Here is a 16,531-nt window from a genome sequence, read left to right on the forward strand (position 1 = left end):
ATGTATGGAACTGATAACACCAAATTCAGATAGTATTTCTTGGTGGGGAAGGGAGGAGAATGTGAGTAGGAAGAGATACATGAGAGGTTCACTTTTGTGTAAGCTGGAGTGTAGATACGTGCGATTTCCTTTTTCATTATGTCTGTATATTTTGCAGTATTTGCTAAAAAGCAAAGGACAGAACCTATAATTATTTACCTTAGAGACTGTATTTTCCCTTTCTTAAATTAGAAAATATAATTATTAATTATATTAATTAATATATAAATATAATTAGAAAATATAATTATTTTATATTTCTCTTAGGGAAAATAACCCTAGATTTTTACTTATTTATCCCAGGATTGATTATTTTCTTTAAAATCAAAAAGCAGCAAGATAAAAAGAAATCTACCATCTTTACCCTCAAGATACTGCGTATTTAACAATTCAGCCATCTCTTTACAGACTAGTCAGATCATAGTTAGGTTATGCATATCAAAACAATTGAAATTCCCCAAATAGTTTAATCTTTAAAAATGTATTCTTAATATTTACACTTGACTTTGTTACCGTATGAAAGTGATGTTGATAATAATATTTCTATATTAATATCAGTGGCATAAGGAAATAGAGTAGCAGGATTAGAATTGGTTGTGTTATTCTTTTTTTTTTTCTTTTTTTCTTTTTTTTTTAGACAGAGTCTCACTCTGTCACCCAAGCTGGAGTGCAGTGGCACAATCTCAGCTCACTGCAACCTCCTGGGTTCAAACGATTCTCATGCCTCAGCCTCCCAAGTAGCTGAGATTACAAGTGTGCACCACCACGCCCAGCTAATTTTTTGTATTTTTTAGTAGAGACGGGGTTTCACCATGTTGTCCAGGCTGGTCTCGAACTCCTGCCCTCAGATGATCTGCCTGCCTCAGCCTCCCAAAGTGCTGTGATTACAGGCGTGAGCAACTGCGCCCAGCCTGTTTGTTTTTTAATCCATATCTTCAAAATACTACTGAAATTTTTTTAGACTGTTAGAGAATGTATCATTTTAAAAGTTGGTAATATCCATATTTAACACTTTATATTTTTTATAGATGAAATTGACAGTTCTTCAATGTCAGATGATGATAGAAAAGAGGTTGTAAACATTCAGACTTGGATAAACAAGCCAGATGTCAAACATCATTTTCCTTGTAAAGAAGTAAAAGAAAGTGGACACATGTTTCCCAGGTACTTTTAAAAATGTCTTCATCAGAAGTAAAATTGAATTTGGGGAAGTTAATAATACAAAACTGAACTACAGAAGAACCTTTATTTATCCTAGTACAATAAGTTATAATTTCCTTCTGTCTACTTGTATAATAGGTCTTGAATTATAACAGTATTTCTTATATAATTTTTATTTTGAAAAATTTTATACAAAAATGTTGAAGGAATAGTACATTGAACACCCTTATGATTCTTTGATCAACTGTTAACACCTTTTAATACCACCCCATTTCGTATGTATATATGTACATATACATGTATATGTACACTTTTGTCAAACCTTTCAAAAGAAGCCTACAAATGTGACACTTCACCCCTAAATGCTTCAGCATAAACCTCCCAAGTATATGAGCATTCTCCTGCACAACTTCAATGCCATTACCCCACCTAAAAATTTTTGTAAATCCATCATTTGTCATACAGATCATACCCCAATTTTTCAGTGTTCCCAAAGTATCTTTTGAAGTGTGTTTTTTCTTTCTGATCCATGATCCAGTTCATGGTTCACACATTGCATTGTCTGTTACATGTCTTTAATCTCACCCTGTGTGCAGCAGAACTCATCCCCCCACTCCCTTACTTCCCTTTTCTCTTCATGGTGAATGAATCCTTTGAGTCCAGGTCAATCATCCTGCGGAATGTTCCACATTCTGGGCTTGTCTGATAATTGACATATGGTATTACTGTACATAAAAATGTGAAAGTATTAAAAAGAAGCTGAGGTACAGGGGTTGTGGGTCAGTGTTAATAATACTATGCTCATTTTGCCTTCAGGATCCAGTTACAGAGTATTACAAAATATGTAGGGAAACCCAACAATTGCCTAGTGATCTTGGATATTAGATGTAGGATATGGTGCATTGAATGAGAATAGTTTATGAATATAGGTAATAGTGTTAAAAATCTGAAAAGTAATATACTCCTTTTCAATAAAAGATATATTATTGTAATGATTTCTATGTTGTATGGAACTTTGTATTACATTTATTATATTACTTTTAAATCATTGCAGGATTATCTGTTAATAAAATATTAATTTTGCATACAATTAAAAGCCTTTAATGTGTAGTTTACTTGTTTATAGATTAACCTCTGTTTGTATCTTTTAACTCAAATAATTTTATTTAGAGTTGAACATTTTTAATAATTGGGGTGGTTGTTTCAAAACAACACCTGTTTTGAATTACATTTACTTAAATTTTTTTTTCTTTTAATGCTCTTTTTGTCTCAAGTCATCTGTTGGTTACCGCAACACATATGTATTGTTTAAGGGAGATTGTTTCACGGAAAGGATTGGCTTATATACAGTCTCGACAAGCGCTGAATTCTGTAGTTAAAATTACATCCAAAAAAAAACATCCTGAACTCATTACCTTCAAGTATGGAAATAGCAGTGCTTCAGGAATAGAAATCTTGGCAATTGAAAGGTAAGATTTTCCTTAGGATGATATTATCTGAATTACTGCAGTTCACTATAAAGAGTTTGTTTCTCTATTTTGGGGAATGGATGGTGGAATAGGATAGGTGAACCACTTTTAGTGTTTCTTATTATCTCTTCCTCCCCAGTCCTTAGCCATATGTGGTTTAGCCATTAGCACATGATTTGAGTAAGTGCCATAGCAAATTTCATAAAGTTTCTGACCCAAGGATCCTTGTTGTTAATCTACACCAGTGCTGCACTAATTGCTGGCTTGCAGTGAAATAAGAAACTTGTTTTAGAGTATGTCAATATTTTTATTTTCCTTCACAGAAAAATTCTTGTTTTGACAAACTGTCAGTGAACTAAGCAGTGTGCTGGGTGATATAGGTAATTTACACCCTGGTACAAGCCCCTCACTTTATCTCATTGTGGTCACTAACAGTTCACAGACTGGCCCAAGGGCTGTGGACCACACTGATATTGATACTAAACCATTTTTAAATCTATAGATAAAAATATGAAGCCCAGAGGAGTTGAATGACTTCTCAGATCCTGACACTTAGTTTGTGACAGATCCAAATATAGCCTTTCTGACTCCTGATTTGTGGTTTATTCCACCTTGCATCAGTTCAAGTTGTTCCCCTCCTGAGATTTAGGATTACACTTCTTGTTTACAGGAGTGCTTGGATAAAGAGTAAGCTTAAGGTCATATCGGAGCACTTTTAAATGATCAACTTCAATTGGAAGGGGAAATTATTCAGTTTCTTTGATCTTGTACTGACAGGTAGCAAACATCATGAATCTGTACTGTTTTATGTACTTTGTTAAAAGAAAATAATACCCAATTTGTAAAAACAATCACTTTGTTGCTTTATGTAAGAATAAATATTTACATAGTGATATTTTCAATTAATAGAAATATAAAGAATATTTCATTCTAATTCTCTGTTAACACATTGATGAGTATCATCTCAGATTTTTTTAATGCATATGTTATTTCTTTATTAAAAACTAGATAAATGTGATACAGGCTTGTTTTTGTGTTCTGATTTTTTAAGAAAACAGTATAGTATGATATATTTACATTTTAATAAATATAAATTATTATTATTTTTTTTTGAGACAGAGTCTCTCTCTGTCGCTCAGGCTGGAGTGCAGTGGTGTGATCTTGGCTCACTGCAAGCTCTGCCTCCCGAGTTTACGCCATTCTTTCTGCCTCAGCCTCCCAAGTAGCGGGGACTATAGGCGCCCACCACCACACCTGGCTAATTTTTTGTATTTTTAGTAGAGGCAGGGTTTCACCGTGTTAGCCAGGATGGTCTCGATCGACTGACCTCGTGATACACCCACCTCGGCCTCCAAAAGTGCTGGGATTACAGGCGTGAGCCACCGCGCCCAGCCCAATAAATATAAATTCTTAACTTTTTAATGGTAGATATTCTGTTATAAGGATTTCTCAGGAGATTGATTTAACAAGCCTCATGTTGATTGGCATTTACATTATTTCATATGTTTCACTATTAATCTTCTAGTGGGCCTTTAAAAAAATGTATATTTACATAGTTGTCCAATTCATCTTCTCAGGATAAATTCCTGCAAGTAGATTCAGTGGGTCTCTGAGGTATACACATTTTAATATCTACTGATAAATTAATTTTAACCAAAGGATATTTGAATTATGACTTTGTCATGCATAGTAAAAGTTGAGAATTATGTTTTAAAGGCTTTCCCATAAATTTTGCTAAATAAATTGAAGTTTATTATATATAGATCAACATCTTTTTTTTAATTCAGAGTTGTGGCAGATAGTCTTAATAGTGGAAGATAAAGTAACTAGATTCTCCCTCTGCGTTTCTTCATTGATATTTATGGTTTCTATTCTGCCTTGCATATGTAACACTTACAGATGATTTATACAGTGGAATTGTTAGGTTTTACAGAAAATGCTGTGAAAAAAAACCAAAAAAACAAAAAAAACACTATTTTTATTCTCCAAGAAAAGAAAATGGACATTTAATCTATAGTGTTGATATTTTGTAATAGTTATCATATGTCTTTGTCTTTTTTAAATATTTCAGACCTTACAACACCATTTTATTATGTACATAACCCTCTGTAAAGTTTGGATAACTACACCTATTTTTTATGTAGGAATCTGTTTTGGTGAACCTAAATTACTTGCTTAAAGTCAAACTATTAAGTGTTGGAATTGTCATTGTCTTTGGAATTGGATACCAACAATTTGTATGTGATTTTTGTAGCTAATTGAAGGTACATCTGTATTGGGGAGTGGAATATTACATTTTTTATCTTGTGTTTTATCTAGCTATTACCTATATTTAATAATGGCTCAAAGAATTTTAGCTTTACACTGTATGAAAAATGACATTGCCTTTGCATTTAGGTTTTCTCTCTTTCAAAATAAGCTTTGGATTATGTTCAAATAAGCTATGGGAGTACATAGGAGGCATTTCTGCTGGGTTTGTGGGTTAGGGAAAGCTTCCCATTGGAGGCGACCTATCAGCTGAGTCTTGAAGGGAAAGCACTGTATTAATATATATATGTGTGTATATACATATGTATTTTTTCCCTCCCCTTAGGTATTTGATTCCAAATGCAGGGGATGCTACTAAAGCCATAAAACAGCAGATCATGAAAGTTTTGGATGCTTTGGAAAGTTAATATAAAAGAAAATTATTTAAAAAGAAATTAAGACAACCAAGAGAAACATGGACATATACTTCCTGGTGAATACTAACTGGAGACCTTTCATTTGCTCATGGGGCTGCTTAAATAGTAGGTCTAAGAAAGCATAAATTATTATAATCAATCTGTGGACAGTAAACTTTTTAAAAGTGTTTCTTTTGCATTTTGGTTTTATAAAATGATGTATTATAAAGGTCAGTTATTAAATTACTTTGAAGTAACTGACCCTGTGCCCTTATGGACTAAGTAAGGATACAGAATGCAGTTCTGTTTTGAAGAGCTGTTTTAAGGGAACATGCATCACTTTCGGGTTCAAAAACAGCTGTACATGTACATATCTGCAGTGTCTTCACTGAAAATTAGAGATAGAATTAGTTGAGGAGACTTCCTTAATTGCTAGATTGTTTTACCCACTGAGCAATGTCAGAAACTAAGAACATAAATAATTCATTCACTGTTTCTGTTCTTCTTAAGAAGAGTGAAATCTTTTTAATGGAATGGTTGAAGATTCCTGCCAACTCAAAATACAGTACAGCTAGTAAAATGTTGAAACATCATTTTCTAAATCACCTTTGCTCCATTAGCTAATTATTTGGACACTAAATGCTTCAAAGATAAGAAACTTCATCCTAACGATTTATAAAGAGCGGTTGAAAGCATTAAAATAAGTAGGTAGGCTGTTAAGATTAACATTTTGGGGACAGAATTGTGTCTGTAAAAATGTCGTTGGTTTTTATTACAAGTGGATTATTTGATTTATATTTTAAAACAAGTGTTTAAGCCACATTGATTTGTCCTCATTGAGGATTATGGTCTGTAACCACAGTAATATCCACTTATATAAATGCCAAATAATCAGAGAGCTTATAAAGTACAATTGTTTTTGTCATCATTTTCTGAATTTCTTTCTCTTCTTTTGGTTTTATCCTCTCATTGAAGTTCCAGTGGTTTGAATTTATTTTTGGACACATTGTCTTAATGTACTGAAAATTGCTCTGCTGTGTTTTGCAGAGTTCTTCATTTCATGTATAGTGGTCCATATTAGACACATTTGGTAAGAGAAATCCAGGAACACATTTAGGGCCATGGAATGATATTTTGTAAAATCCATTTGGGAAGTTGCAATACCCACAATCTGACATGTCCTAAAATGTAATGGATTATCTCTAAGGGGTTGATGGGAGAAATATTTAGATGTACCTGGTTAACAGCCAGTCATTTTGATTTACTTATGGAAATCAAGTGAATAGAAGGCAACATAATTCAGGAAATCTTATTCTAATATCTAATAAAAACAGTTTGAGTGGTTGAAGACATCTGCATGAAATTGCACCTAGGTGTGCATTACTTGGTATAACTCTCCCCTAAAACTGTTGTATTGCATTTTTTCCCTTTTCTTGGCACCCCTTTAGAAATGTGCTGAAGTCTCATTTTTCACCCATTTCAGCCATGGGACATTTTTCATAATATTATTGTAAAGATGTTTGTGTTACTGTTTATAAATTACAATTGTAAATAAATTAATACAGTTTGCTCAGAACTTTCTTCTTAAAGACACTGTCTCTCTCTTTCTTTTCCCTATTTGCAAATCTCTTAAGACCGCAAAATTAGAGAATTGAAGGCATTTAGTAAGTTACCTACTACCGTGAACTACACAGTTATAGGATTATTTATGACTATTAAACAAAAATACATTTCATTGAATGTTCTAGGCACTTGTGTAGCTCATCCTCCCTTCACTGGCCCACTGACCACAGAGCTGTGAATCACTCTGGGGTGGCCACCTCTCATGGGCTTTCATGATTGCACAGGTTGCAACTTTAGGAGGTTGTTATTTTTTGTATTTTCAAGAGAAGGAAACCAAGGCTCAAAGAAATTGAGTGAAAAGACAAAGTATTCCTCTTATCTCCACACTCCCTGGAAATTATTTTTGTCTATGAAGGTATACAATTATTTCTCCTGTATAGGATTGATGCCATTTGCTCACCATTAATAAAACTTGGTCATTATGATAAATTTGTATTGACATACTCAGCCGTTTTTGTCACTGTGTTTCACACAGGACCTTTAACTCCTTAGCATGATACTCTGACATTAGACTAACCAGCCGTAACTTGGCAGTCCTAGTTAAAATTGATAGTTTGATGTGGGGGACCCCAACCCTGTAGGTTGAATGAGTAATGAATGTAGTATCTCAGTTTGAACATTAACATCTTGAACTTAACATACTTATTGAAATATTCACATGCCTTAAAGTTCCCCCTTTTCAGTAGTTATTGGAATATCCACAGAGTTGTGCAACTCTAGTTCTAGAACATTTCGTCACCTCAGAAAAACAGAACAAATCTATACCTGTTAATAGTCACTCTCCTTTCCTCTTCCCTCCAACCCTTACCAAGCACCATTTTACTTTCTGTCTCTGTGGATTCCGGACATTTCATTATAAAAGGAATCATACATTGCCAGCTTTTTTCACTTAATATACATATTTTGTTTTTCTAATTTTTAAATCACATCTAATTCTTCAAAACATATATATATATATTTCTTGGGTGGGGGGCGGTGAATGGAGTCCCACTGTGGCGCCCAGGCTGGAGTGGAGTGGTAAGATCTCGGCTCACTGCAACCTCCACCTTCCCTGTTCAAGCAATTCTCCTGCCTCAGCCTCACGAGTAACTGGGACTACAGGTGTGTGCCACCACACCCGGCTAATTTTTGTATTTTTAGCAGAGACAGGGTTTTGCTATGTTGGCCAGGCTGGTCTCGAACTTGTGACCTCAAGTGATCTGCCCGCCTCAGCCTCCCAAAGTGCTAGGATTACAGTCATGAGCCACCATGCCCAACCTCAAAACATAATATTTTAAAGCTTCATTTGCATTGTAGCATGTATCAGAATTTCATTTTTTGTGGCTGAATAGTATTTTATTGTATAGATATAACTCATTTATTCATCAGATGGTGGACATTTGGGTTTCTTCCACTTTTTGGCTTTTATGAATAATGCCCTGTGAACATTTGTGTACAAATTTTTGTGTTACACGTTTTCAGTTCTTTTGGATATTTACCTAGGAGTGGAATTACTGAGTTGTATGTTAATTCCATGTTTAACTTTTCGAGGAACTTCCAAACTATTCCACTTTACTTCCCCACTGGCAATATGAGTGATTTCTCCACTTGCTTGCCAATACTTGTTACTGTGTCTTGTTGATTATAGCGATCCCTAGAGTGGCCACTGGGTACACCCGCAAGTTCACTAACTGGGCAAGGAAAAACAGGTTGCCCATTTTTCATATCAGTGGAGTTTGATGGAAAGAGAGGCACATTTTTGGAGTTGCTATTATGTGTCAGAGAGTGGAGAACATTGATTAAGGAAGCATTTTCATTTTCCTGATTGATGAGAAAAGAATTCAGCTATGGTCACTTACCCCTGCGAGAATGTTATGCAGAGTTTTATGTGGCATGCAGTGTGTTATGTAGTGCTTAATAGAAATATTTTTTTTACCGAGGACTTTTAAGGATCAAGGACTTAAATCTAAGATCTGAAACTATAAAAATTCTGGAAGATAACATCAGAAAAACCCTTCTAGACACTGGCTTAGGCAAGGATTTCATGACCAAGAACCCAAAAGCAAATGCAATAAAAACAAAGATAAATATTTGGGACTTAATTCAACTAAAGAGCTTTTTTCATGGCAAAAGGAACAATCAGCAGAGTAAACAACCCACAGAGTGGGAGAAAATCTTCACAATCTACACATCTGACAAAGGACTAATATCCAGAATCTACAGCAAACTCAAATTAGCAAGAAAAAAATCCTATCAAAAAGTGTGCCCATGGAATATTATGCAGCCATAAAAAAGGATGAGTTCATGTCCTTTGTAGGGACATGGATGAAGCTGGAAACCATCATTCTGAGCAAACTGTGACAAGGACAGAAAACCAAACACCACATGTTCTCACAGGTGGGAATTGAACAGTTAGAACACTTGGACACAGGGTAGGGAACACACACTGGGGCCTGTCGTGGGGTGGGGTGAGGGGGAGGGATAGCAGGAGAAATACCTAATGTAAATGATGAGTTAATGGATGCAGCACACCAACATGGCACATGTATACATGTGTAACAAATCTGCACATTGTGCACATGTACCCTAGAATGTAATATAATATTAATGTTTGTGCTCTTAAGTATAATAATAAAAAATTCAGGACATATAAAAAGTAAAATTGTGTTCTACCACAAAAGAAAGTGTGCTAAGGACATGAATAAACAATTCTCAAAAGAAGATATACAAATGGCCAAAAACATGAAAAAATGCTCAACATCACTAATGATTAGGGGAACGCAAATCAAAACCACAATGTGATACCATCTTACTCCTCCAAGAATGGCCATAATCAAAAAATTAAAAAATAATAGATATTGGCATGGATGCTGTAAACAGGGAATGCGTCTATGCTGCTGGTGGGAATGTAAACTAGTACAACCACGGTGGAAAACTGGAGATTCCTTAAAGAATTAGAAGTAGAAATACCATTTGATTCAGCAATCCCACTGCCGGGTATCTCCCCAGAGGAAAAGAAGTCATTGGCTGGTCATGGTGATTCACACCTGTAATCTCAGCACTTTGGGAGGCTGAGGCAGGTGGATCATCTGAGGTCAGGAGTTTGAGACCAGCCTGGCCAAAAAGGTGAAACCCTGTCTCTACTAAAAATGCAAGAATTAGTTGGGCATGGTGGTGGGCGCCTATAATCCCAGCTATTTGGGAGGCTGAGGCAGGAGAATTGCTTGACCGCAGGAGGTGGAGGTTGCAGTGAGCTGAGATCACGCCATTGCGCTCCAGTCTGGGTGACAGAGCAAGATACCATCTCAAAAAAAAAAAAGTCATTATAAGAAAAAGATAACTTGCACATGCATGTTTATAGCAGCACAATTTGCAATTGCAAAAATATGGAACCAGCTCAAATGCCCATCAATCAACAAGTGGATATATATATATGTATATATATGATGGAATACTATTCAGTCATAAAAAGGAATGAATGAATGGCATTCGCAGAGACCTGGATAATATTGGAGACTATTATTCTAAGTGAAGTAACTCAGGAATGGAAAACCAAACATCATACGTTCTTGCTCATAAGTGGGAGCTAAGCTATGAGGATGCAAAGGCATAAGAATGAGACAATGGAATGTGAGGACTCGGGGAAAGAGTGGGAAGGGGGTGAGGGATAAAATACTACAAATTGGGTGCAGAATGTACTGCTCAGGTGATGGGTGTACCAAAATTTCACAAATCACCACCAAAGAATTTACTCATGTCACCAAAGACCACCTGTTCCCCAATAACCTATGGAAATAATTAAAATAAAATGAAAAAAAAATAGACTCCCACAAATAATGGGCAGTGGTTTTGAGCAAAGTTTCAAAGGCAATTCAATTGAGAAAGGGTAGTCTTTTCAACATATGGTGTTGGAACAACTAGATACCCACATACAGAGAAATTAACCTCACCCTTTATATCTCAAACCTTATACAAAAATTAACTCAATGGATCATACAGCTAAATGTGCAGTGTAAACCTATAAAACTAATAGAAAACAGGAGAAAATTTTCATGATTTTGGGTGAGGCCATAGTTGTTAGACATATGAAAAGCACAATCCATAAGAATGAATCACGTCTATAATCCCAGCACTTTGGGAGGCTGAGGCGGGCAGATCATGAGGTCAGGAGTTAAGAGACCAGCCTGGCCTGCATGGTGAAACCCCCTCTCTACTAAAAATACAAAAATTAGTCGAGTTTGGGGGTGTGCGCCTGTAATCCCAGCTACTCGGGAGGCTGAGGTAAGAGAATCGCTTGACTCCGGGAGGCAGAGGTGGCAGTGAGCCGAGATCGCGCCACTGCACTCCAGCCTGGGTGACAGAGCGAGACTCCATCTCAAAAAAAAAAAAAATTAATTAAAAATAAATTTAAAATTTTTGCTCTGCAAAAGACACTTAATAGAAGGGAAAGACAAGCTACATACTGGGGGAAAATACTGTACTTGCAAAACATACCAACAAAGGATTTGTGTTCAGAATATACAAAAATTTTCACTACAACAATAAGAAAACAAAACAATGGGGAAAAGAAGCATTTCTTCAGAGAATCATGGGTGGCAAATAGGCATGTGAAAAGATCATCATTAGCTGTTGGGGAAAAGTAAAAACCACAATGAGATGCTACTACACACCAGTTAGACTGGCTAAAATTAAAAACAAAAAATGACAATACCGAGTGCTGGTGAGGATATGGAGGGAGCAACTAGAACATTCATACATTGCTGGTGGGTGTACAAAGTGGTACAGACACTCTAGACAACAGTTTGGCAATTTCTTATAAAGAAACACGTTTACTATACAACCCAGCAATCCCTCTCCTAGGTATTTACCCTAGGGAAATGAAGACTTACATCCATGCGGAAGAGTTCATGGTCATAACTGCTCTACTGTGCCACCTCTTTGCTGTTTGCTGTCCTGGAAACAGTAGGCCAGAGCTAGTGGCCTTCTCGATACTTGCTTTTCTCTTCAGGTTGCCAGCTTTACTGCACAGGTACCTGTCTAACCCACATGGGAATATTAAGTTGGTTTCCCAACATTAAGCAAGTTGTCCAAAGTTACATGGTGTGTCAGTACTGTTTTGAACTCAGGTCTCCTGATTTGCAGAGAACTGCATCAGAAATTTAAAAATTCTATGTATCTATTCATGTATGTGTATATTTAGATGCATACACACTCTTTGACTCCTCGCTGTACACCGTTCTAACTAATTATGATAATTCCCAAGTTTGATCCTTTGCTTTCTGTAGTATCATACTGTTTCCTTCTCGGATTGCATCTACTCATAGATTTCTTCTCTTATTCTCTGCAAATGACTGCAGTTCTGATTTTCAGCCCCTAATTTCTGACTGCTGTTAGCATTTGCATATTGTGGTGTTACGAGGTATTCACACACATACATACACACGTTTTCAAGCACAGTCCCTGACTCCTATAGCCTTGTTAAGTCTTTTGTTAGAATGCCAGGTGTGTTAGGCCTCAGGGGCAGGCCCCAGGAAACAGAATCTCCCCGCCTCTCCTGCTCTCCTTTTCACCTGCCCCAAGGCAGGACTCTAACCTTGCAGAGGCTGGGCCTTAAAACTCTCCTGAGAGCTCCTGCGCTATGCCTTGGAGGAAGGAATGCTGATGACATGAAGTTCCCGTAGAAGCCCAAGAGAACTGGGGTTGGAGAGCTTCTGGATAGCTGACCACGTGGAGGTTCTGGAGGGTGGTGTGCCCAGGAGGGCCTGGAGGCTTTGTGCCCCTCCTCCCATAGCTTGCCCTACACCTCTTCATCTGTAGCCTTTGCAACATCCTTTATAATAAACCAGGAAACATGTTTCCGTGAGTTCCGTGAGCTGCTCCAGCAAATCATTGAAACCCAGAGATGGGGTCATAGCAACCCCAACTTGAAAGTGGTTGTCAGAAGTTCTGGAGTCCAAGACATATGGCTGGTGCCTGGTGTGTCTTCCTCAGGTAGACAGTGTTGGAACTGAGGAGGAGGATACCCAGATGGTGTCCACTGCTTGGTGGTAGGGAGGAACCCCCTCACATTTGGTCACAGAATTCTTCCGTGTTGATGATTGCTGTGATGGTGATGTAAGAGCAGAGGAAAAACACGGAGAGTTTTCCTGGAACACATATCCACCTCTCCCCCAAAAACTGAGCTCATGTTCCCGCAGACTCAACTCATGCTATGAAGCGGCAGCTGGAGGAATGCTGACGGAAAGGAGAGACCAGTTAGGAAGTGCCTATAGCAGTCTCCCCAAGGTGAGCAAGGCCTACCTGTGGATGGTGGTGGTGGGAACTGAAAGGAGGAATCAGGGACATTTCAGGAGAGTAAGAAGAGCCCTGTCCCTTACCAGAGGCGGGGAATGAAAGACTCGAAAGTCACTGAAGTGACTTAGATTTTCTTGGAGGTCTGGAAAGCAGGGAGAATTAGAAAACTGGGCATAAATTGTGGTGCCTGTAAGTGCTGGGTGGAGAAGCTCTTGGAGGTGATACACTTAGCTTCACATAGTTGAGTTTGAACTGATGTTAACATATGTAAATAGAGATGGTGGCAGCTGGAGATGTTGAAATAGGTCCTCTGGAGTAAAAATTAAAATCTGACTAGTAACAGCCTGGAAATGGTCATTAAGCCTGTGAGACATGGGTAGAAATGAGAATAGAGACTGAAAAGGCACACCAGATTTTTAGCTGGGCTTTCAAGATCCATTTGGGCCGGTAGTTTTGTTTTTTGGCCTATTTTCATATGTCAGATGAACAGGAACATGGAGACAAGGCAGAGCTGCTGCAGAGAAGGGACAGTGAGGGGAGTGGTGGCGGGCAGGGCTGCACAAACTTCACCCTTCAGCCAGATTCTTCTTCCATTATCTCTAAATCCTTTTACATATAGGTGAGGAAAAGGTCCTGAGGGTGAGGTGATTTGCCCTAGGTATTAACATCCCAGTGTCAGAGCCAGAACCAGAACCAGAACCCAGTGACTAGTTTTTCCATTATGCCCAGAAAGTTCTTTTTTTTTTTTTTTTTTTTTTTTTTTTTGAGACGGAGTCTCGCTCTGTCGCCCAGGCTGGAGTGCTGTGGCCGGATCTCAGCTCACTGCAAGCTCCGCCTCCCGGGTTTACGCCATTCTCCTGCCTCAGCCTCCGGAGTATCTGGGACTACAGGCTCCCGCCACCTCGCCCGGCTAGTTTTTTGTATTTTTTAGTAGAGACGGGGTTTCACCATGTTAGCCAGGATGGTCTCCATCTCCTGACCTCGTGATCCGCCCGTCTCGGCCTCCCAAAGTGCTGGGATTACAGGCTTGAGCCACCGCGCCCGGCCTATGCCCAGAAAGTTCTAAAGAAAGGTGTAAAAAACACACTTTCATTTAGCTTTTCCTTCTCTAGGAACAACCCTAGTGCCCAGAACACCCATAGTGCCCAAGTCAGCAGTTTCCCTGCATGTGACAGAGGGACAGTACCCATAGGCTTTTGGTCTTGATGGCCTTCTCCTGGTCCTGCTTCTCTCTCTCTCTTTTTTTTTTTTTTTTTTTTTTGAAATGGAGTCTCACTCTGTCACCCAGGCTGGAGTGCAGTGGCATGATCTCGGCTCACTGCAACCTCCGCCTCCCATGTTCAAGTGATTCTGCTGCCTCAGCCTCCTGAGTAGCTGGGATTACAGGCATGTGCCACCACGCCCAGCTAATCTTTGTATTTTTAGTAGAGACGGGGTTTCACCATGCTGGTCAGGCTGTTCTTGAACTCCTGACCTCGTGATCCACCTGCCTCGGCCTCCCGAAGTGCTAGGATTATAGGCCTGAGCCACTGCACTCAGCCTGGTCCTTCTCTAATGGCTCCTTTCCAGGCTCCACAGTCCCTTCTTCTTCCGCATGTGCCTTTCACACTCCGCTTGTGTGTTCTCATCCAAATTCAGAGCTTCCTCTCAGTTAAAACTGCTGAGGACTCCTAAGTCAATTTCCGGCCCAGACATCTTCTGAGCTTGAGGCTTTGGTCCAGTTGCCTACTGGGCATCTCCACCTGGATGCCACGGCTCATGCCTAAAAGGCCAGCACTTTGGGAAGCCAAAGTGGGAGGATCACTGGAGCCCAGGAGTTTGAGACCAGCCTGGGCAACATTGTAAGAATCCATTTCTAAAAAATTGAAATAATTTGCATTTTGAACAAGCACTTCAAATAACATGTCCAGCCAGGTTTAGGACCACTATTAGATATAATGTTATGCCAATAAAATTGGAAGTCTAGATGAATTTTTTTTTTTCACAGGTTGTCCGTGACCAAAGGTTGACCCTGAAACCTCATAGGTTAATGAGCATAGCAGAAATTAAAAGGGTTTTAAAGGTCTTCCTGCTACAAAGCCAAGTCCAGATAGTCTCTTAAGCTGCAGAAAGACCATAACTGCTACGTATTTCCCCCCAATTTTTTGTTATGAAAGCTTAAAATTTTAAACTTCTACAAAGTTTTAATCTAGTACCATGAACACCTGTATCCTCCTCCTAGATTTAATAATTAACATTTTGCCATATCTGCTTTATCTTATGTATTTTCTTTTTGCTGATGATTTTCAAGTCAAACATTCTGACAGTTCATCCCTAAATACGTCCTCATTTTCTAAGAATAAAGACATTGGCACAATCACAACATATAGCACACAAAATAATTCATAAAAGCATCGAATATCTCATTCATATTTAAATCTGCCTAGTTGCCCCCAAAATGTTTTTATAGTGTTCTTTCACAAACCAGGATCTGTTTCAGTATAAACTATTCTGGGGCATTCCAAAAGGTGGTAAGTTTTGGAATTTTGTTCCACAAGTTTGACAAGGCACAAAACCACAAAACACGAAAATTAAAAAGCAATCTAATAAATAAAAATGCAAAAATCAGAGTCTATAGGCTGGGCTCAGCGGCTCACGCCTATAAATCCCAGCACTTTGGTAGGCTAAGGCAGTAGGGTCTTGAGCTCAGGAGTTTGAGACCAGCCTGGGCAACACAGCAAGACCCTATCACTACTAAAAGTAAAAAACTTAAAAAAAAAAAAAAAGGAAAGAAAGAAATCGAAATAGAAATAGCCAGGAGTGGTGGCATGTGCCTATAATCCCAGCTACTTGGGAGGCTGAGAACGGAGGATAGCTTGAGCCTGGGAGATCGAGGCTGCAATGAGCCGAGACTGCTGCACTGCACTCCTGACTGGGTGACAGAGCGAGACCCTGTCTAAAACAAACAAAACAAAAAAGAATATTAGCAAAGAGATGACAGTGTATTCGAGGACTGACTCGTTGAGGGCCTCGCGTTGAACCCTCAGCATCTTTCCCGTTGGTCTAGCAGCCTTGTAGTCAGATCCTACAGACGTCTCGCGTGCCTAAACCAACCAGGGTCATTCCATCCCCGTCACTGCGACTTGTTCAAATAGCTCAAGCCTATCAGCATACAATGTTACCCTGGCCACAGAGTTGATTCAACCAGCTAAAAGTTAGTCCTTTTGCGGAGAATCAGCAAACGCTACAAATCAGGGCTTTCTACCCTGAAAAGTTCGGTTGTTAAACATTCACCAGCACACCACCTCGACTTGGGCTGTTCCC

The 16,531-nt window shown here is 38.6% G+C and overlaps 1 protein-coding gene across 3 annotated transcripts in view; it reads left to right on the plus strand.

The window, feature by feature from the left end:
• The window catches only part of TBC1D23 (TBC1 domain family member 23), a 93,766-nt gene that overhangs the window by 57,480 nt on the left and 19,755 nt on the right, over window positions 1–16,531 (plus strand). Inside the window, exons 16-18 of one of the 3 annotated variants that reach the window (XM_025375632.1) lie at window positions 1,068–1,203; window positions 2,475–2,669; window positions 5,263–6,921. In XM_025375632.1, coding sequence (XP_025231417.1) covers window positions 1,068–1,203; window positions 2,475–2,669; window positions 5,263–5,344 — 413 coding nt within the window. In that variant the 3' untranslated portion in view covers window positions 5,345–6,921. Of the gene's footprint in view, window positions 1–1,067; window positions 1,204–2,474; window positions 2,670–5,262; window positions 6,922–16,531 lie in introns of those variants that run through there. The other 2 variants (XM_025375631.1, XM_025375630.1) reach the window with 2 other exon arrangements.

This window comes from Theropithecus gelada, chromosome 2 (genome assembly GCF_003255815.1).
Source record: "Theropithecus gelada isolate Dixy chromosome 2, Tgel_1.0, whole genome shotgun sequence".
Taxonomy (NCBI): domain Eukaryota; kingdom Metazoa; phylum Chordata; class Mammalia; order Primates; family Cercopithecidae; genus Theropithecus; species Theropithecus gelada.